Source organism: Sceloporus undulatus, chromosome 6 (genome assembly GCF_019175285.1).
Source record: "Sceloporus undulatus isolate JIND9_A2432 ecotype Alabama chromosome 6, SceUnd_v1.1, whole genome shotgun sequence".
Lineage (NCBI taxonomy): Eukaryota > Metazoa > Chordata > Lepidosauria > Squamata > Phrynosomatidae > Sceloporus > Sceloporus undulatus.
Genome location: NC_056527.1, coordinates 128,907,603 through 128,930,519, shown reverse-complemented (window position 1 = coordinate 128,930,519; position 22,917 = coordinate 128,907,603). Strand labels below are relative to the sequence as shown.

The 22,917-nt window shown below is 41.7% G+C and overlaps 1 protein-coding gene across 9 annotated transcripts in view; it reads right to left on the bottom strand.

Annotated features, from left to right (window-relative positions):
* The window catches only part of CAMK2B (calcium/calmodulin dependent protein kinase II beta), a 165,160-nt gene that overhangs the window by 94,077 nt on the left and 48,166 nt on the right, over positions 1 to 22,917 (bottom strand). For all 9 annotated transcript variants that reach the window (XM_042477023.1, XM_042477024.1, XM_042477025.1 and 6 more), the window contains exon 3: positions 8,434 to 8,493. In XM_042477023.1, coding sequence (XP_042332957.1) covers positions 8,434 to 8,493 — 60 coding nt within the window. The remainder of the gene's footprint in view (positions 1 to 8,433; positions 8,494 to 22,917) is intronic.

Here is a 22,917-nt window from a genome sequence, read left to right as displayed (position 1 = left end):
GGTACTCATTTTAGCGACTTCGGAAGGATGCAAGCCTGAGTCGAGCTTGGACCCTTTTGCTGGTCTTGAACTCGCAACCTTGTGCAATGTAACTAAGGCATGTGTCACTGAGGCCAGATTTGAGGTCTCAAGAAACAGGTTTGGCTGGCACACAAGCTTCAACTGTGCACATGCACTCCTGCCCACCAGTGAAACCTGAGAGTAACCTCAACCAGCAGTGAATGAATCCAGTGAATGTCACAGCTCAGAGGGAACTTGAACCTGGATCGCCTGATTCCCAGTACAGCACTCTAATCAGATACATGGACTCTCACAATCCTATAGCATTTAAAGTACCCATTAAACAGAAAGCCATGTGTGATGTATTGGGGGACCTTGGGCAAGTCACACTCTCTCAGCTACAGAGGATGGCAATGGGCAACCCCCCTCTGAATAAACTTTCCAAGAAAAAACCCATGATAGCTTCACCTTGGGGGTCGCTGTAAGTAGAAAATGATTTGAAGGCACACAACAACAAGAAGAAGTAATACTAAGAGCAGATTATTGACATATGGATCTCTATGCAAGAAAGCAACACCATCAACATGCAAGCAGCTACAGTGGACCCTTGTTATACACTGGGGTTTGGTTCCAAGATCCCCCATGGATAACAAAATCCATGGATGCTCAAGTCCCATTAAATATAATGACATAGCAAAATGGTGTCCCTTATACAAAATGGAAAATCAAGGTTTGATATTTCAAATTTATTCTTTTTTGGGACATTTTCAAACCGTGGATGCTTGAATCTGTGCATAAAAAAATCCGTGGATAAGAAGGGCCGACGGTATTTCAATATAGTGTTTACTCACAATAGGAAAGGCAGGATATACACATAACAAATAAGAAATACTATCTTTGGAAAGTGTCAGCTGCACAGCTTTATGTATTTTACTGTGGATTGGGATTCTGGCTCTCCCTCTGCCAACTGAATAGCTATTTCTCTTTACCATCTCAATCCAAGTAAACTCAATACAACTGTGAAGCTGCTTCACTGTTGGCAGTTGGCAGTGATGGACTGGTTGAGGGCAACCAAACTGACACTTAATCTACACAAGATAGAAGTGCTCCTGGCCAGTCATAAAACAGATTGGGAAACAGGTATTCAAGCTGTGCTGGACAGATGAGTTTACACGTCCTCTGAAGACACAGATTTGCTATTTGGGTGTACTCCAGTATTCAACCCAAGATTCAGTTTAGGTTTCAACAGAGGCTAAGAATACATCTGCACAGTTCAAATGAGTATGCTCTACTATGCCTCACTCGCCCATAGAGACACATGTCTTAGTTACATCCAATTTAGATTGCATTCCACGTGGGGCGGCCTTTGAAGAGTATTCAGAAACTTCAGCTGGCCCAGAGAGCTGCAGCCAGACTGTTAACAGGAAATGCACAAGTTCCTTGTTATAACAAGTCTGCTGACTGTAGAATCGGTTTCTGAGCACAAATCATAATAGTTACAATGGCCCCATACAGACAGGCCAAAATAAAGCTGCTTCAGGCCACTTTGAGGTATGCTGTTTAAATGATTCATGCATCCTAAGAGTCCAGAAGCCACGCCAAAGCCACGCTCCAGTTCTAAGGACTAGAGTGCAGCTTTAGCACAGCTTCTGGCCTCTTAAGATGTATGTGTCATATAAACAGCAAACTTCCAAAGTGACCTGAAGCAGCCTTATTTTGGCCTGTCTGTATGGGCCCAATGTATGAAATCATATACAGCCTAGATACAGGCTATCTGAAGTACCATATCTCCTGATATGAGACTGCCCAAGGACTAACATCTTTGGAGGAGTGATTCTCTCAATCCTGCCACCTTCTCATTCAGATATAGTGGGAATGTTTTGTGGGTGCTACAAGACTCTGGGAGCAGGCGAAGGGAGCTATGCTGACTCCTCCTTTGCAGTTCTTTTTTGGGGAGCAGGTAAAAATCCTTTTATTCCAGCAGGCTTTTGTAAACCAATTGTTTCACCAGAAAAGGGCATTTTAATGTGCATTAGTGGTTTGAACATTGGACTACAACTCTAGAGACCAGTGTTCGATTCCCACTTGGCCATGAAACCCTCTGGGTGACCTTGGGCAAGTCACACTCTCTCAGCCACAAGGGAATAATAATAATAATAATAATAATAATAATAATAAATTTTATTTATATACCGCTTTTCCAAAAGATCAAAGCGGGCAATGGCAAATCTCCTCTGAACAAATCTTGCTAAGAAAACCCCATGATAGACTCACTTTAGGATTGCCATAAGTCGGAAATGACTTGAAAGCATGAAATACACATCCTGCTGTTAATATTTGCTTGCTTTAAATTGTTGCAATGTTATACATTGCTTATTGCTAACATTTTGTATGTTTTTAGACACATGTGTTTTTATGTGCACATTAATTTCACTTATGGATATATAGAGGATATACATCTCTGTTGGAGTAGAATGTATATATATTTGTGCAACAGCAGTACACCTGATGTTACTTTTTTGTAATTTTGCTATATTTTGGTGCTGGCCATGTGCCGTATAATAAATTCATTCACTTATGTTGTAAGCTACCTTGAGTATCAGCTTTGAGGAAAATGTGGACTGTACATAATGTAATGAAACTGGTGGCTTCTAAGAGATCTGCAAGGACTTGTCATTTATTTTAACAGCTGCCTGAGTTAACATTTTCACACATATCACCATTAAAGAGCCATTATCCTGGGAATAAACAGGCAATAAACAGCAACAAATCATTCACAGGATTTTCCCTTGAATAATTTGTCGCTGTTTATTGCCTGTTCATTCCCAGGATAGTGGCACTTTAATCGTGATGTTGTGTGAAAATGTTAATCGCGATTGCACAGTTTTCACATGATTTTCGCTGTTTAACCCCCGATTTCCCCCCATCTGATAAAGTCCAAAGGGAAGTTGGCCAGCCACAAAAAGACTTTGTAAAAAGGAGCTTCTTTGTCAGAGGCTTTGTTAACTGAAGTGTGCCTATAGCTAAAAAAATGTATACTCTTTGTCTATCTCAGCTTCAAGACAAAGGATGCTGCATCATGCGCTGGACATGTTATTTAAAACTAAAGCTTAATGCATAAGCAAAAAACTTCCTGCTTCACGGTGCCCATGTACCTACTATATACCTATCCAGGATTTCCAAAGCTGTGGCACCTGTTTTAGCTCCATTATATAATAATCTGATTTTATTTTCTCTACCTCCCCCCCCCCCCCCCTTTTTTTTTTTTTTTTTTTGCACTTGTGGCTGTTTCTAAACCTATCTAGAAGGTACCCATGACGACATTGTTTCCATAGAAACTAATGTACTTGAAAGGAGGAAAAACAGAAGCCTAAAAAAGGACTTTAAAAAGGATTCACAAACAGACTGAGTACGCAGGAGTGGTTGGGAGAGGTGTCATACAGTTTAAATTGGACACATGGTTGAGAAGGAAAGACCTGTCTAATATGATGCTTACTAGAAATCCTCTTCCCACCATCATCCTGCATTAGAGCCTAGAGCAGGTTTATAGGACTCTGTAGGTGTGCATCTAAACCATCAAGGCTGAGAGGAGAGAGGATTTCAGAAACCGGCTTTTTCACATTTATATCCCACTTTTCCTGAAAAGATCATAGTATTTTAGATTCAGAAGGGGCCATGGGAGCCATCTAGTCTGCCATGCACAACTAAAGATGTCCATCCAACATCTGTTTAAAGATCTCCGAAGATTGAGAGTCCACCACCCTCCAAGGCAATCGATTCCACGGTCAAACAGATATAGATAGATAGATAGATAGATAGATAGATAGATAGATAGATAGATAGATAGATAGATATCTTCCTAATGTTTTAGGTGGAATCTTTTTTCATGTCACTTGATTCATGTTCTAGTCTCTGGAGCAGCAAAAAGCAAGCTGCCTAGCCCACAGCTTGCCTGCAAGAATATTATGGGGGAACCTAGTCCAAAGTCTTATTGAAATCAAGATACAGTGCATCGACAGCACTCCCTTGATGTATGATATACGAATGGGGTAACTTGGTTTTAATCTTCATAATAATCTTGTGAAGTTGGGTAGAGAGGGCCCATTCAGGCCTAATGATAATCTGTGGTCTGGGTTGCCAGAGTGAAAACTGAAGAGGTCTCCTGTACCTTTAATGGATGTGTAGAAGCAGGAATTTCAGCAGGTGTTGCTTGTTACCTGGTTGCGTGACAAGTGACACTTGCTGAAATTCACTCTTCTGTATAAGCATTAAAGGTACAAGAACCATCTATACTGTATTTTGGAGTCTAGTAACAAGCCTTGGACTCACATACTCTCCCCATTATACTTCCTTACTCTTTCACATGTGAATGGATAAGATTTAAAAACCTTAAAAGATTTAAAACAATTTCTCCCCTCCAGCCAAATACAGGAAATCGTAATTTGTAAAGCTATAGTAAATTAATAACCCAGTTTGATTTTGGTTTGATATCCTGTCTTGTTGCCTCCTTATGGTTAGCGCAATTAATTTTCACACAATGTATTTTCTGTCATTCATCTTTTGTCAGCACCCTTTCTATCGTCTGCTACCATTGTTCCTTCCCATATGGTATTCCCCCTCTCTACTGAAAAGATAGGTTGTGAATTTCATTAGATAGAAACCTGCTGTTTTCCCTGAGAAATGCTGGGAGATGCTTTCTCCACAGGTCAGAAGCCTCTGCTCTTCTTTCTACGTTTGTAATTAGTTTCTTTGACAAATGCACACAGTTACGTGCAGATTTATTTTAGGAAACACTGAATGCCAGAAGGGAAATACTGAATGTCAGAAAGAAAATATAGAGTAAAATCCAATGTGAATGCTCCTGTGTATAAAATCTTTGGGAAGGCCCATCTCTCCATCTTACTAGACTCTGAAGTGTTGGGAAAGTCTTTAAAAACAAGTTTTGGCCTTATGTATTCACCACTTAACTGTCTTTGGTAGTATTTTTTTTAATTGGATGCATAAATAAATGAGATGCTTTGGTATAGTTATTATTCATTTTGTTCTTCTATTTTCTGTATGCTGTCTGGTTTTAATAACAATGACTACAGTTTTGATTTCCTCCAAGGGGAGGTCATTTCACAACAGAGATGCCACAGATGAGAAGGCACTCTCCCATATCATCACACAGTGCATTGATATCACTAATAATTAACTTGCGAATATGTGTCCCATTATCCATATCAGTACCTTATAATACACTATAAGCAAGCAAAGCTATGGGAAGCAGAAGAGCACTCTACTCCACCCCACTCCAGCAGACATCCAAATTTTGTTCACTTTTGGCTACCAGTCCTGAAGAATAGCAAAATAAGGACTCAGCAAATGCAAATAGGAAACCATTCAAAGTCAGGGGCTTTCCCAGCAGATAATTGATCACCAATTAGCAGACATTAATCTTCTTTTGCATTAGCCTCCCAGCCTGAGGCCGGCCATCAGCACAGAACAAGACACATGCAAATCACTCCTGCATTCCCAGGCTCACACAGTACATATACACCCAATTTTTCCAGGCAAAGCATTCTCTGAAGATGCCAGCCACCGATGCTAGCGAAACGTCAGAAAGAAACTCTGCTAGAACATGGCCACATAGCCCGAAAAACCCACAAAAAACTATGGATGCCGGCCATGAAAGCCTTTGACTTTAAACCAAACTCACTTTCCCCCTTTCCCCACAATTGCCCTTCCCTTCACTGACCATCCGTTCTCATGAGACTGACCTTAAAGGTGCCAGCACAGTCTCTCCTCCTTTTTCTCATCCACTCATTAACCATCAAAGAAATGTGAGCAACAACCCTAATAATGAACTTTTGACTATGTCCAATTATCCATATTAGTACCCTATAATATATTATGAACAAGCAAAGCTATGGCAAACAAACCTGACCCTGTTAATCATGGCAGGCAAGCTGAAAGATTCAGCTCTTGAAACCATTCCTTTCCTCCTTGTTCAGTCACGTTCTGCGATAGGAAATAAGAGCCTGCCTGCACTCAATCACTTCTGAATGGCTGGAGATTATCACACTGGCTTTCCTCCCAACCTCAGCATGGGCTGAAACTTTTGAACACTTTTTAAAAACGGGTGTTATCACACACCTCTATGCCCAGTCCGGAAGCATTTCCCATTCATTGCAAAATACGGGAGGAGTACAATTCAGGAATGGGGTGCCAAGATCAGGTGTGTCATGCCTCTGGACTGGGCATGGAGAGATGCAGTAACACCCGTTTGCAAAAGTTTCAGCCCATGATGAGCCTGGGAGTAAAGGCAGTGAGATAATCCCTGTTGTCAGGTCATTTTCTCAAGACTGCTTCCCACCCACCTTTTGATTGATTTATGGCTTGCCCTAGAGAAAATGTCCAACTTTAATGCTGTTGATGGGGAGAACTCATGCTGAACTGTTGAATCCAGGATTATGCTAAACTAAACAATATACCTGGAGCCCTGTAGGTTCTTCTGGACATTCTCATAATTTGGGGGACAAACTGGAAGGCATGTCTATATCTGTATTTCACACAAAGAGGATATATATAGAAATACTGTATATCCCAGTGGTGGCGAACCTATGGCACGTGTGCCAGAGTTGGCACTCAGAGCCCTCTCTGTGGGCACATGCACCATCATCCCAACACAGAGTTCACTAGAGTTTGTCACTAAGTGGGTTTTGGGTTGTATTTTGGGCACTCGGTCTCTAAAAGGTTCACCATCACTGGTATATCCTATGTGTCTCCTATCATACACACATTTGTGCTGACTGTTTTTCCTTTCACAATACATATTAATTTTTATTGTTTATACCAATTAGTCAATACCATACATTTTTAGTACCAAAACTCAATGACAAGATATAAACCTTCTAGCAGGAAAGTATATAAAAATACACAAAACAGACAAAATAGAAATCCCACTTGTCCAGCAAAGCATATCATTCATGTTCTTAGATTAATTGATTTCCTTTAAGAGTGTACAGTTAACTATTAATCTTTCTGACTGCCATAGTAAATAACACCAATTTTCCCACTGCAAATACATCCATATCTGACAACAGAGTGCAGATTACCCCTGTGTCTGACAGTACAGCACAGATTGAATAGTCCTCAGCAAATAAAATATACTTAAAATTTATAGATCTATGGTCCTTGTATCTGCCAATGTAGGTGTTATCTCAATATTGTCAAAGGTCTTGTTTTACTGCCTCAGGTCGCAGTGCAAAATTAACACCTCTGTGTTGACCATTGATGCGATTTCCCACCACTGAATACCTTTGCGTTTTGTCATTTCAATATTTCTTTCCTTATTATAGAAGTTGCAGCTAAATGTAGGATATGAACTCAACAGTCTATAGGTCTGGATCCGGTATTCCAACACTAATAAAAGTTTCTGGACTGTGCAGAATTTAATGGCCCTTATGATCACTGACACAGAATGAGAAAACAGTGTGTATACTGTATCAACCGTCTCTTTTTAGAAAATCTAGATTCCATAATCAGCTGATATTTAATTAAACAAAAAGGCAATCATCTGCTTGATTTGCAAACCAGATTCTTTTTTTCATCTTCTTTCTAAACTAAATCCTCATGGCCTGAAGATAAGCTTTAAAATGTGTGGGCAATTTCCGGTGAGCTCTCAGAAGCACAAGGATGGTCTTTGAATAGGATCTCTACTAGTCAGGAGGTTGGTAGGAGCTGCAGTGTTCCCTTAGCCACTCTTCATGATTAGTAGAAGCAGTCTTCCTTACCCAGAACAAGTTGTTTAATTTCCATAATTTATTGTGTTCATATAATTTCATATTCTTGGTTGCAAAATTCAGATGATTGTATTTATCTGTTTTGCATGTACAATTGCAGGGGGCACACAGGCAGTGAGCTACAAGATGAAGATGTCACAATGGAGGAAACAGGGCCTATGCAGGCAACAAGGGAAGACGTCCGGGACTACCTCTCTCTAGCTTTGAATATTTAGTTATTTAGTTATTGGAAGCATTTTCCATTTTTCTCCCAAAATGAGATTCAAGATAGTGCTTCATATGCTCAAGAATTTGTTGTTGTTGTTAACTGCCTTCAAGTCAACCTTAATCCATGATGGTCCTATGTATATGAGACCTCCAAGTCATCATATCCTCAACTGCCCTGCTCAGCTCCTGCAGACTCACGGGCCACGGCCATGGCTTCTCTGATTGAGTCTATCCACCTGAAATATGGTCTTCATCTTTTCCTATTACCCTCCACTTTGCCAAGCATTATAGTCTTTTCTATGAGTCCTTTCTTCTCACGATATGCCAAAATATGTCAACCTCAGTTGTCATATTTGCTAGTTGGGACCTGATCTGCGCTAGGACTCATCCATTGGTCTTTTTAGCAGTCCACAGTAATCTAGCAATCCACACAGATACTTACCGATGTTGGAATGCTTCAAGAGCCGGCAAATTCGAGCTTCTCGCTCCAATTTCTGGTGATCTGGAGGTGAAATAAAGAGCATGTACCCATTAACATATTAATAATTCTGAATATGCTTGCCTTTGTATGTAATTTCTTCTAGAACCTCAATGGAACAGGTTACCATTTCTCTGATAGCAGACCTCATCTATACATAGGGTATGGTTGTAGAATTTCTGGAATGAACTACAGTACTTCAGAGTTATGTGGAGAATCCTATTTTTAAATGCTCTCTTCTCTTGCAATGTGAATCCATTACTTGGTGCCCTGGTCTCTGGAGCAGCAGGAAACAAGCTTGCTCCTTTCTCAATCACAATATTTTTAGGAACCAGAAATTATGGTCCAAAACACTGTAGTTTTGTGAGACATTTTGCCTTCTCTGTCAGAGAGCTCTGGTGCCACAATAAAGTACAATTCCCAGGATTCCCTAACACTGAGCCAGGTCTCACACTGTTTTATTTCTGCAGTGTGTTTTGGACCTATGTTCATTCTTATTTTCTTCCTTTCTTTTTCTTGTCTTTCCGCCTCATCCCATTTTTGGCAGCTACTCAAAACAAATGTTTCACTTCAAGTACAAGGGTTCTGTGGAAGAGCCTTCATTCTATAGCAGACAACTATGGACATGGGGCATTATTTATCCCCTGAAATATAGCAGAATTCAGACAGGGGTCAGAAAATTACTTAGTGAAAGCTTTCAATCCATTTTGATGAAGTTTAATGAGCACATGTCCAATTAGCTATATTCTGCTTGCAGAAATGTACCAATGTGAAAATGACTCTGTTAAAAGCATTCATTACAATGAAACAGAAAAATATTACAGCGAGAAAGTGAAAATTTTAAGTTGTTCTTACATGGCTCTCACAAACTCCTGAGCAACTACCTGCCTACTGCAACTTATACCCACTCCATGAATCAGCTCTTTTCTGCAAGGAGGACAAAAACCCAATCTCTTTTGTTTGTAACCTTACATTCCCACTGCCTGTTTCTTCTGCCAACCTCCGACCATCAAATCCATCCAAATTTCTGTCAAGATCTTCACAATTATGACTGCAATACTTCAGTTGATTTGTATATTTGCATAATGTATTCCTAGCAGGGGATTTGAGCTTCCTTGCTGAAAAGTACAGTCAGTGCTGTTAACACTGTTTACAAGCCACCCCTCCGGTCTGAGTCAGAACTTGAATGAAAACTATCAGGCCTTGAAGAAAATGGTGAGGCCTATTGAGTGCTTAGCAATAGCTGCCTATCTCCCACTCAGAGGACTAGAAGCTTATTACAATCTATAAAATGTCTGGCTTCGGACACTTACTCCATATACACTGTCCCCACAGTAATCCACCTTTCCACTCAAGCATAGAAAGCACCAATATGTGTCATCTGCCTTCCGCATACACTTTGTGATGTTGAAGGGGCTTATTCAAAGATGAGAAAAGCTCTACTCTTCTGGTAAAACAAGAGGCCAGTCATTACTGTCTCTGCAAATCAGCTCATGAAATTGAGACCCCAGATTGTGTTCTGTATTGCCTTCCAGCAAGAGTCGTACAATACATGCATAGTATGAAGATCCCAGATTTGAGCCTTAGATTCTGGAGTAGCGTGCTACTACTACTGCTCAGTTACAGATGGCTTCACTTCGTTGTTATAGTCCTCTGCAGAGTTTGGGCAAATTACTTTTGGTAATATACCTCCCAGAACCTCCCAGCACCTATTTCTAAGCTCAGCTCAGTCTTAAATGTAACTTCCCAAGTTCAATAGCAATAGCAAGAGCATTTCTATACCACTTATCAGTGCACTTAAGCACTCTCTAAGTGGTTTACAATGTGTAAGCTAATTGCTCCCAACAAGCTGGGGACTCATTTTAGCAACCTATGGAAGCATGCCAAGCTGAGTCGACCCTGAGCTCCTGGCTGGCATTGAACTCACAACCTTGTGGTTTGTAAGTAAGAGGTTGCAGTACAGGCATTTAACCACTGCGCCACCAGGGCTCTTTGCATAATCATGACCTTTGCTTGAAATGCCCTGGACCTGATGTCTTAGATGCCTTTAGGGTGGGTGGACAACTAGTCTGAGCTAATACAAGGCTGCTTCCAGTGTTCTTTCTATGGGCATTTCTACATGGACCAAGTGATACATTCCCACCTCCTCGTGGTGACCTGTATTCACAGAGCAAAATCCCTGATTCTGGTACGAACTGTCTTCATGACTTAAAGCCAGTGCTGCACTGAATCCACCTTACCCCTCCCTTAAAATGGTTGGTTCAACCTTTTGCTTTGGATTTTGCAAGAAAATCTGGAGCACTCTGTGGTGACACCACTGTTTACACACATTGTGTAAACCTGGCTCTCTGCTGCTACAACTCTCTCTCTCTCTCTCTCTCTCTCTCTCTCTCTGAAGTCAAGAGGCACCCAGCTATGTTACTGATGCTAAGTGCCTCATTTTTGGCCTCAGAAGAAGCAATTCATACCAGTGGTGGTCTGTGGCGCAGTGGGGACATGTGCATCTACCCAGTGTCGCTATATTTCTGCTCTTCCGTGTTTTCCCACTGCTTCTTCTGTTTCTTTTTCTTTCTGCAAAAAAGGCCATTAAGGAGTGAACGATGGAACAGCTGTATAAAGTATTTTCACCGTTAGTGGAAGAAGCTGTCTATCTGGATGCAAGTGCAATCTAATGATTAGAAGCCATCTTTATGCCCATAGTTTTGAAGTTGTAAATCTTTGCTTCTGTTTCTATTATTTTTACTGTGACAGTTAAACAGTGATTTTAATAAGCTACTAGTAGGAGATCCAATACAGCATTTAGATTAGTTTCAAGTATGGCCCATACTGGAAGACAACTTTTCTAGGTGGAAAAACTGATCTTAATTTCCAAACACTACCCTCCTTTTACCGAAAACCTTGCAATCTTTGTCTTGTTTACCTTTACAGAACCAAAGTGAGGTCCGTTTTGACTTGTGTATTATAGAGAGCAGGAAGTTGAAATGGTATGTCATGGCTGATTTCAGCCAGTCAGTGCTGAACGCAGCCAGCTTTGGTTGTAATACTGTCCAACCTCCCCCATAACCTGGGAATGTTACAGGAAAAGCGGGATCCAGATTCTGGATGAGTTGTCGTGAAGAATCTCTCTACATACAATTTCTGAACGAGTTCCTGTTATGTTTTTTTAAAAGACCTAAATGGCAAGAACCCCCCCCCCCAAACTTTGGTGAAATTGGCACAACATGTATTGTTCACATTCCCAGGAGGCATGTTTGCCCCAAAACATTTGTCCTCCGTAAAAAAAGAAAGAAAGAAAAGGAAAGAAAAGAAAAGAACTTGGAGTGCTGGGATGTTTCAAGGGTCACAAAATGCCCTTGGTAACATACATGTCCCACTTTCCACAGCCCTGCATAACAGCAATTTTATTAGTGTACCAAAAAAATCTGGAGTAAATAAGGGGAAGATAAACTAGCACTAAGCTCTGCTGTCAGAACACCTTTTGCAGCTAAGTTAAGAGCCTTACCAAAATGCACCAGTTCTGCACCTCTGCAGGGATCAGCCTGGCCCTTTTTAGAATCTCTCTCTCTCTCTCTCTCTTTCTGCTTTTTTCTGTTGCTTCTCTCCTCCGAAGCATTGGTTTCATTTCTCCAAGCCCCAGTCAAAAAGTTGGAAGGAGGGAGCCTCCTGGTCACTGAGTCCAACTCCCTGCTCAGTGCAGGATCTCCCACTAAAGCATCCCCAGCAGGTAGCTGTCCACCAGCCTCTTTTTGAAGATATGCCTGCATATCTAGGAACAAACTGTCACTGTTCCCTGCTGCCATCCTATTATTCCTCCTATCCCTAGTTATGTCAAAGAAGGGAACACCACCAACAAGCTCTTTCTGTTCTAGGGCTGACTTTTTTTAAAAAAAAAAGCAGTAAAAGCACAGAGGGGGAATCAATGCAAGGCAGGGACCTGGATTTCTTTGGGGAAAAAGATTACGTTTCCTGGCCTTTTCTCCTGGATCTTGAAACATGATTTCTGCCAGGCTGCGCTCAAACACAAATGAAGCTCTATGTCAAGGCTGGAGGGAAAACAGAGCTTGCCTAAGGCAAGTGAACTGGAGAGGTGTGGGCAAAAATATTTTGAAAACAAGATGCTAGACAAGACTTTGGAAAAACCTGGACTGTTGAAGACCCAAAGTCTGCATTTAGTCACATGTGCAAAACTGACACAACATTATTCACATGTTTAGCCTTGATGTGGTTTATTATTATTATTATTATTATTATTATTATTATTATTATTATTATAGTTTATTTATATAGTGCTGTAGATTTGCATTTTAATAAAATACTGGTACTGGAGAAGTGTGCAAAACAAGATTGTGATGGAGGTTTAGGGGAAAAGGGCTTTTAACTCTTTTGTTATTGCTGTTCCAGCTCAGTCCATCTTCTCAAGAAAACTAATCATTGGATGGAGCGAGAGAAATAAACCAAGAAAAACTAAATATGAGGATGAATCACATTTATTTATTTAATCAGTTTATATACCACTTATTATTGCCTATTATTTTGAAAACAATGACCCACATTCTGCCAGGGGCATCACTTGAGTTAGTGTCCCCAGTACAGGGCGGGGGGAGAATTGCCTTGCCCTCCCCATTAGCAATAGTAGCTTCATTTATATACTACTTCATACTGAACTATGCAGTCTCCAAGGGGTTTACAACTGTAAGCTAATTGCCCCCAACAAGCTGGGTACTCATTTTAGCGACCTCAGAAGGATGCAAGCTCTCCCCATTCTGCCTAGCCAGACCTTCCCACCAAGGCCTTCAGGGTACCATGTGGTGGCTGCTGCACAGCATTCTGAAGGCATCATTGGGGAGGCAACACCAACCCACTACTGAGTTGGGGTTGGAGTTGCCTCCTGATGGTCTGTTTAGCTGTGTCTTCTGGGCAAGCAGGAAAGTGCCTTTTCTCACTTGCCCAATAGACATGCCAGTACCTCTGTGTGTACTACCCTACTGGGTGACACCCCCTCGCTGGGTGTCACCTGGTAGAGTGTGCACCCCCTAGTGACACTACTGCATCCTGCTGTCTGTCCTGGCTAGAGTAGACTCATTGAATAAATGGGACATATGTGTTGACTCACCATTCCAAAATTGACTGAATGGGTCTTCTCTAGTTGAGAGTAAGCAACAGTGCCACTTTTGCTGCTGCTGTGTGCCTTCAAGTCATTGCTGGTTTACGGCAACCTTAAGATTGGGGTTTCGGCAAAATTTGAGATATGCCATTGTCTTCCTGAGGCTGAGGACATGTGATGTGCCCAACATCACCCATTAGGTTTCATGGGTAAGCCAGGAATTGAACCCTGGCCTCCAGAGTCATAGTCAAACACTCAAACCACTACGCCACACTGGCTCTTGATCCCCCTAGCTTGGGCAATATCCTTAAAATGAAGACTAGGAGGAGACAGAAGACTTAATTTGGAATAGGCTTTACTAAGTAGTTTATGGGAAGATTGGGTAACCTTTGGAACTGCAGATGTTGATGTCTTACTACTCCCATCATGCTTTCACCTCTGAGCAAAATGCTTAGGGAGGATCAGAACTACAGTTTGACAAAATAAAGAGGACAAGAGATTCTCCAGACTTGTTTTATGGATTACAAATTGCATTTGGGATTTCTGGGACAAATAAGAAAATACTGGTTTCTGATACCCATAGTTTAGAAATAATAAAATCCAGATCAGTCACATACCATAAGATTAACACTAATACTAAAATAAATAGTTTCCTTGGGTTTCCCTCAATACTAACTTGCAGCAGTATAGAACCCTTTAGCCATGTGTCAGACAGCAATCTCCTCAGCCCTTTGATGGTGCATACACCAAGTGCTGGTGCCAGCTCTTTTAGGGTCATTTGCAAGCAGACAGGCTGTCTCTGTTGATGTTCAGGGATCCCCCCTCAATCCCACACACCAGGAGCATTTCCACAGCAACTAATTGCTCCTGAACAGAGTGTTCATAAGTGACTATTGCCTTTGAATGCTGAGGGAGGATCCTGCCGGTGTGCCTTATTGGCACTGCTGGAAGCCATACTTTCAAGCAGTGAACAGTGTCCTTTCTTCCAAACACTAGGGTCACAGAGGAGTTCCCTGCATTCCACTGACTCTGAATCAGCTCTCAAAGAATAGTCATGTGTTGCTAGAAGCAAGAATTGCAGCTTGGAATCCCTAGGCGATGGAACAATCAAATAGCATTTTAGTTTACAGCCATTGTTTCCTTTTCCTCCTCCCCGCTTTTTTTTAGACAGGACTATGGAGTTTATCAGACAAGGGAAATTGGAAGTATAATCCAATGGCAATCCAAACACAATCATGAGGTTTAATGTTATTGCGTGATAGACTACCACATGCAATTTCGGGCAATGGGAAGTCAGTCCGAACGCAATCATGGGGTTCCACATTATTGCGTGATAGACTACCACACGCAATTTCGGGCAATGGCAAGCTATTTTCGGGCAATGGGAAGTCAGTTCAAACACAACTAGCGAATTCACATAAATGTATTCTGGCCGCACTTTCTTTTCATTCGAAATTAGGTGAAATTCCTCCCGTGTGATAAACTCCAATGTATGCCTTCAATGGTATTTTACATTCTCTGCCTTTGAACACCAACTCTTTCAGCTTGTACTGGTCTCTATTCTGCCTTCAACCAGTGACACTAAGGATAAAACTGCATAGTATGTTGTGGTGACCTCCAACCATAAAATTGTGGTGTCCCGGTTCCTAAGACCATCTGAAATATGTGTTGTCTGATGGTCTTAGGCGACCCCTGTGAAAGGGGCATTCAGCCCCCAAAGGGGTTGTGACCCACAGGTTGAGAACCGCTGATCTAGAGGTTACTGGAAGGCTAGAAGGGTATGTGATCTTTATTTGAGCTTGCACTGTATTAAACCCCCATGATTGTGTTCGGACTGACTTCCCATTGCCCGAAATTGTGGCATTAGGAAGGCTGAGAACCACTGCTCTAGATATGTTGGAGACTAGAATATATTCACATAGCACTAAGTAGATGAAGTACAACTTTCAAAAATGAGTAATAGTGGATTGAGAATAGTTCACTGTGAGAAGGGAGGGTGTTATATGCATGTCCCCTTTTAAATCAGTGGAACATTGAAGGTTACTTTGAGGTCACATTCTGTACGCAGCACAAGAAAGAGGGAGGTGAGAGCATAAAGAGGGTCAATCATTTTCAGAAGACAGGATGAGAAAATAGGGGAGAGGCAGCACTTTTGAGGTTAGCAGAAAAGGATGAGATTTTGAGTAATTAGATGAAACTGGAAAACATCAGAAAAGTAGGCTAAATGGAGAGGAAGGGCTATGCAATCACTTCCAAGGGAAAACTGTATCCCTGGGGAAATTTAAACTAGGTTGAAAAGACAGAAGCAGGTTGGGGAGGGAGAGGAATTGATATTAGCCCCTATAAGCAAGTGGAAAAAAACCAAACTAGGCAACAGTCATTCTAAATCATGCAAAACAACTTGTTCTTTTGGTAAGAATATGTCATTAGTGGGATAATGGCTGGAACAATCTTCATAACCAGAGAGTTCTCCACAAATCCACTTGTGTAGACAAAATGCTCAGGAAAAAAAAAATCTCTTCAGCATTTTTTCAAACAGGTCTGAGCACTTGATACAAGGAAGATCAAGGGAAGTAATTGTGCCTCTCTATTCTGCCTTGGTCAAGCCCCACCTGAAATACTGTGTCCAGTTCTGGGTACCACAGTTCCAAAAAAGATGTTGACAACTTGGAGCGTTGGTGAAGGGTCTGGAATCAATGCCCTATGAGGAGAGACTTAGGGAGCTGGGTATGTTTAGCCTGGAGAAGAGATGGTTAAGATGTAATACGATAGTCTTGTTTAAATATTTGAAGGGGTATCATATTGAAGGTGGAGCAAACTTGTTTTCTGCTGCTCCAGAGAATAGAACATGGAACAATGGATGCAAGCTCCAGGAAAAGAGATTCCAGCTCAAAATTAGGAGGAGCTTCTTGACAGTAAGGGCTGTTCGACAGTGGAACACACTCCTTCCTCAAAGTGTAGTGAAGTCTCCTTCTTTGGAGGTCTTTAAACAGAGGCTGGATGGCCATCTGTTGGGTATGCTTTGATTGAGAGTTCCTGCATGGCAGAATGGGGTTGGCCTGGATGGTCCTTGTGGTCTCTTCCAACTCTATGATTCTAAGTATCTCCCCTGTGCAGCCTAGGAATTTGTGCCTCCCTCTCTCCCTCCCTCCCTATCTGCTTGCCTGTAATAGCTGAAGAGGACCAGCTTGAATGACATGATCTCTGCCTATAAGTATCATCAAGGTAGCAATTTTCATAAAGAGAGGGATTTATGATAGAGATAATGGGGGGAAGGGAGCAAGGGTCTAAAGAAGAACAAAGGGATTGCTTTAATCCAGAAACCTAGGAAAAATAAAAATAACTGACCAAGGAGAAGTTGGGCATTCTCTATAATAATTCTAGCAGAAGCAGAGTTTGGAACCATTACTTTTGGAACAATTTATCTATTACTTTATTTACACCCTGCTTTTTCCCCATACCCAGGACCTAAGATTATTACACTTTGCAGAATCCCTCAACCAGCCATGCTGCCAGAGAGAGTTTGGCTGAGAGATTGTGTGGTCCTCTCAAAATAACTTTTCCAGGTTCAGGGAGGAGATTAAAGAGTCTGGCATCCTTATAACACTTTTTAGGTTCTCATAAAACTTCCTTATGGCTCACCACTTTAGAAGCAGAACTAGATATTGTTGTGACATTATGTGTTTCCCAAGATTTGCTTTCTAATTCATGTGAATTCTGAGAGACATTTGCAGTGAAGAAATAAGGCAGTTTTTCACTCTGCATCAATGGATTTTTGTTATGCAAACAGTGGTAAGGTTGTGCTTGAACTCATGTTCTGCTGTGTCTGGAGGCACAGGGTGAGGTATGTTGCCCTCTGAAAATATTGATTGCAATGTGCTGTAAACCATGTACCTGGGAAAAGACCAAGGATAAACAGCCAAAATTCTACCATCCTATTATTAGAGGTGGAGCAACAACCAGAATCCATGAATATAATTCTATTTGTTTGGTAGAAAGGCAAGGAGATTAGCAAGTATGTCTGGGCAATATGTTCTAGATCTTTAATATTAAAAATGACTTCAAAGCTGATTGGATCCCATTTGCTATTAACTTTTAAAACACAACAAAATAACACTGTGAACAGTATAGCACCATAGTATGTTTAGAGGACTAGGTATGTTTAGGCTGGGGAAGAGAAGGTTAAGAGGTGATATGATAGCCCTGTTTAAATATCTGCAAGGATGTAGGAACCGGAACAATGAATGCAAGTTACAGGAAAGAGATTCCACCTAAACATCAGTGGTGGGGTCTCCTTCTTTGGAGGTTTTTAAACAAAGGTAGGATGGTCATCTGTTGGGGATGCTTTGATTCTGTGTTCTTGTATGGCAGGGAGTTGGACTGGATAGCTCTTGGGGGTCTCTTCCAACTATTCTATTATTCTAAATCCAGGGCCTTATCTGTAGCCACTGCATTGCCATCCATTCTATCATCCTGAAAACACACAATATATTTGCACCATAACTGTAGTCTGCATTGCAGAAATAGTGCCCTTTGACACCGCTTCAACTGCCGTGGCTCAATGCTATGGAATTATGTGATTTATAGTTTTGTGAGATATTTCACCTTGTCTGTCACAGAGTTCTGGTGACACAACAAACTACAAATCCCAGTTCCATAGGACAGAGCCATGGCAGTTAAAGCAGTGTCACACTGCATTAATTCTGCAGACCAGATTAGGTCCAGATTTTAAGTAAATGGGAAACTTTAAAAATGAAATCACAATAATTAATTCTATTTGCAGACATGAAACAACTTGCACATATCTTATACTTCTGATGCAAATGCACTGTGTGTTTTCAGAATGATAGACTGGATGGTAATCCATTGGTTACAGAGGAAAGAAACCTGATATTTATGATATGTGACAGAGCTGAACAGAAGGCTGTTATGCCATCCATAATATGAGAACACTACTTTGATTTGTGGCCAAATACACTGGTGTAATACCAACTTTATAAGAAAGATTATCCAACATCATTGCTGCATCTGTTTATCTCTAGCGGTACATACCAAGAATTGTGCTCTTTCAGCTGCATGCTGTTTTTTACAATGGGGATAGGGAGAGTTGCCAGTGTCAGCAACCATAAGTACAGCATCTTATCATAGGCCAGCACATACTGTCCTTACAGGAACTAGTAAGGTGAACAAATGTACCAACAATTTGAATACAAACAAACAAAAGACTCTCAGTTAAAAAAGAATCATCCCATATTGTAGCAGCATTCATGTTTACAACTTAATGTAGGAAAAAATCACAACTCTTGAACAACACGCTCCTGTGACCCTATCTGGAACACATATAACCATGAACAACTTATGAATCACCATGTTACATATCCCTATGCTGAGAAAACACTAATTCTGAATAGTTTTCATTATACTTATTAATCTTGCATGCCCCCCCAAAGGACAGAAATCTACATGCAAAAAAATTTAGTTGCACTTTATGCTTTAAGTATCAAATTAGAAAAACATAAATAAAAAATATGGCATGTCAGAAAATAGCATAGGAAGAGCAGGCTTAGACACAGAAGAAGGAGTGAAGATTGGAGGAAGAAACATCAACAACCTAAGATATGCAGACGACACCATACTACTAATAGAAAACATCATAGACTTGGAATAACCACTAAAGAAAGTCAAAAAAGAAAGTGCAAAGGCAGGCCCAATGTTAAAATTTTAAAAAACAAAAATAAAGACCACAGAGGATTTACATAAATTCAACCTAGATAGCGAGGAAATCAAAAAAGTTAAAGATTTCCCATACTTTGGATCAAACACTGGTCAGAACAGAGACTATAGTCAAGAAATCAGAAGACTAGGAATGGGAAAGGCAGCTATGAAAGACCTAGACCAAATCCTAAAGTGTAAAGATATACATCTGAACACTACAGTTACAATTGTTCAAGCCATTGTATTCCCTATTGCCATGTATAGCTGTGAGAGCTGGACAGTGAAGAAAGCAGATAGGAATTAATTCATTTGAGATCTGGTGCTGAAGAAGAGTGCTGAACATATCATGGACAGCCAGAAAGACAAACAAATGAGTCCTAGAAGACATCAAGCCAGAACTCTCCATGGAAGCCAAGATGAGGCCATCATATTTTGGCTACATCATGAGAAGGCACAACCCATTAGAAAAGAAAATGATGCTGGGGAAGGTGGAGGGAAGTAGAAAGAGAGGAAGACCATAGAGACTGTGGGCCAGAGCCTGCAAGACCTGAGCAAAGAGGTAGAGGATGGGGGAGCTTGGAGACATCTCATTCGCAGGGTCATCATGAATGGAGATAGACTTGAAAGTAGCTAACAACAACAGCAACAACAATGGCACTGAGGATTTGCATACCTACTCTAAATCTGGAGTCATTTGAACAAGGAAACCTTTGGCTTTGCTTTAGTCCACATATTTCATGTGTGGGTTCAACTCGGCACATTCAGTTCAAAGGGGTTGAATGGACTAAATTCATCTGAAGCACTGGGGAAGGCTCCCTGTGTAAACAGCACCACTAGATTTCTCTTTGACAAATACAGGCAAGAGGCAGAAGAACATGCTGTGATTTCATGTTTTTTCACGAAAAAGTAAGGTACTTCTAATGGATTTATGATACAAGCAACTGTAAATTTCAAATCTGAATATATCCATTAAAGGGTGATAAAATGAGCTAGCATATTTGTCGCTTTTACAGATAACTTGGATGCTAGAAAATATCTCACATTTGGATAGAAATAAAAAATCTCACAATATTTTTAAAAGAGCCCATCCTAGGGAACTGACAGCAGGCGAGCTAGCTGTTAAGAGGCATAAAGAATGAATTTTGGAAGACTAGTGTAAAAAACAAACAAACCCACTACTTGCTAAATTTATGTTCCTCCTCCATTAGTATGATTTCCCCCTTCACTCTCTACAACTGTCAGAACAGCAAACATTTCAGGTGTGGAGAAGCAGCCACTTCTGAGCACCCCAAGGACCCTTAAGCACCACAAAAGTGGCAAACCCCACAGTGATTTCCAATTTACTACTGGTTTATTTCTTGTTTGAAAAAAAGGCCTCTCTTAGGTGGAAGCCTGAAAGCCCACAACAAGGTGATACCGTCTTCCATGGTCTTTAGGGATACAGAAATAATTGCAGCCTGCCTAGGACTCCTTGGTGGCAGCAATGTAGCCTTCCAGTCTACCAACAGTTGCGCACCCATATTTCTAGACTTTTTTGTTTTAGTTCTTCTCATCTGGAAGGAACTATAGCAATCTATGTGCCATGGGCTACTCACAGAAATAGCAGGCCAAGGTCTATTAGGATCCGCAAGGCTGACAGTCAACTGTAGTACAAAAGCCTTGCAATAACTGACCCTTCTTTCTTAGCTCTTCCATCCTTCCCCTCTTCACATTTAGACTACAGTGCTCAGTCAACCCCAGAGGGAAGCTGCCACTTGAGTCCAACTGTGCACAGACAAACCAGGTCTAATGCTTCCAGAATGAAGTAGTTTTGATGTCAATGGAAAGAACCAGGCAGACTATCGAACAATATCCAGAATGCACAGTAAAGATGATCAGCTAGTTTTGAAAACACCCATCTCAACAAAGTAAGTTCAGTATTCTATATCTAGGTACAAGAAATGTAGGCCATTTCTAGAAACTGTGAAATTATTTGCCTCAGATGCTGCTGCCAAATAACCACAGGAGACCGTGCTGGAGGAAAGGCCACAACTTTATTAAGCAAACCATTGGTAGGGTTGGCACAAAGCATGAGGTCAGGATCTGCGAAATCAAACAACCCCACGTTTGTCTGATTAACCACAACCTGGCACCCACCAGGTATTGGGATGACCTAGGGGCTAAGGCACACCGTATGACCGCATCTCTGCCATGCGTTCACATATTCGCTAAGCCCCTAGTCACCGGGAGGCGCTCTCGCGTTATGGCCCCCGCAATGGCCATACGCCTGCCCTATTCGCCCCCGGGTCCCGACTGACTCCCAAACCAGAGCTCCGTAGCCCTGGTACCACACCATGCAGATCCTGGCCTATGCTGCTGCCCCAAAGTTGTGACAAAAAAAACCAAACCCAAGCGGTGGGTGGGTGGGAGAAGGCTCAGCTCCTCCTCCCTTCCTGCTTGGCTCCTAACCATCCGGAGCCAAGCGCCTACTGAGGGCCGGGGCTGGCAGCACGGCCTATATAGGCCTAAGCCCTGCCCTCAGTACCACCTGACCAGGAGACTCCTCCTCCAGGCCCGCAGAACCAATCATCTGCCCTGGAGGACTGGAACTCCCGGTCACCGAGCCCAGCTCCCAGAGCGTCGCGGGGCGGAAGGGGCTCCTCTTCACCCCGCACACCAATAGGGAGCTGGGGCAAGCCCCAGAGCACTCTGGGGCTTGTAGCCGTTCGCTGCGTCTAGCGGCAAAGCGGTCAGCCCGCCGAGTCGGGCAACCGCTTTTTCTCAGAAGGCAGCAACGTGAAACAACTAATTTTTGGTATAGTGGAAAAGAAGGAAAAAATATGTAGCACTCAAATATTTTTTAAAGATCAGTTGCAAACATGTGAAAGCAAATTTTAAAAAGGACAGTCTTCCATATTCAATAGAAGTATCTCCAAGCTCCGGCATCTGACTCCAGACTCCTTTCACTTGGCCCTCAGACCTTGTCAACAAATACCAGGTTCGGTTTCAGAAGAAGGAACTGGCAAATCACCTCGAAGTATTCCATGCCTAAGAAAACTTTATGAAATTCATAGGGCTGCCATAAGTTGACAGCTGACTTGAAGACACATGGGCATACACAAAGTAACTGCACTATCTCACTCCAGGCTCTCTCTCAGGCAGTGCAGCATCTGCAGGGCCACTACAGATGTGATGTAGACAGGAAGGTTAAAGCACTGGAAACATAATCCACAGCACTGTTAGCAGATTCCTTAATGCGTGGACACATGGTCCTTTTTATGTACTGTACACAAAAAGACATCTGCTTGGTGTGTGTGTGTGTGTATGAGAGAGAGAGAGAGAGAGAGAGACTCATTCTTAGGTGCACAAAGAATGAGCAGAGACTGCCAACTGAAAGAGGATCCAACACCCACTTTGGAAGAGTTATGGTATCCCACCTACTTCCCCTTCAGCATGCACATTGATATTCATTGATATGCAGTATTGGGACTCACAGAAAGCCCCCTTACTAGTACAGTACCTGCTTGGTGGTATTAAGCATTTGGATGTTCTGTATGGTATCAAGGACTTGCACCATTTACAATGCACACACTTTCTAGGACACCCGCTTTCTTAATCCTCTGCTTTTCGTCCAAAGAAGGAAGTGAGTC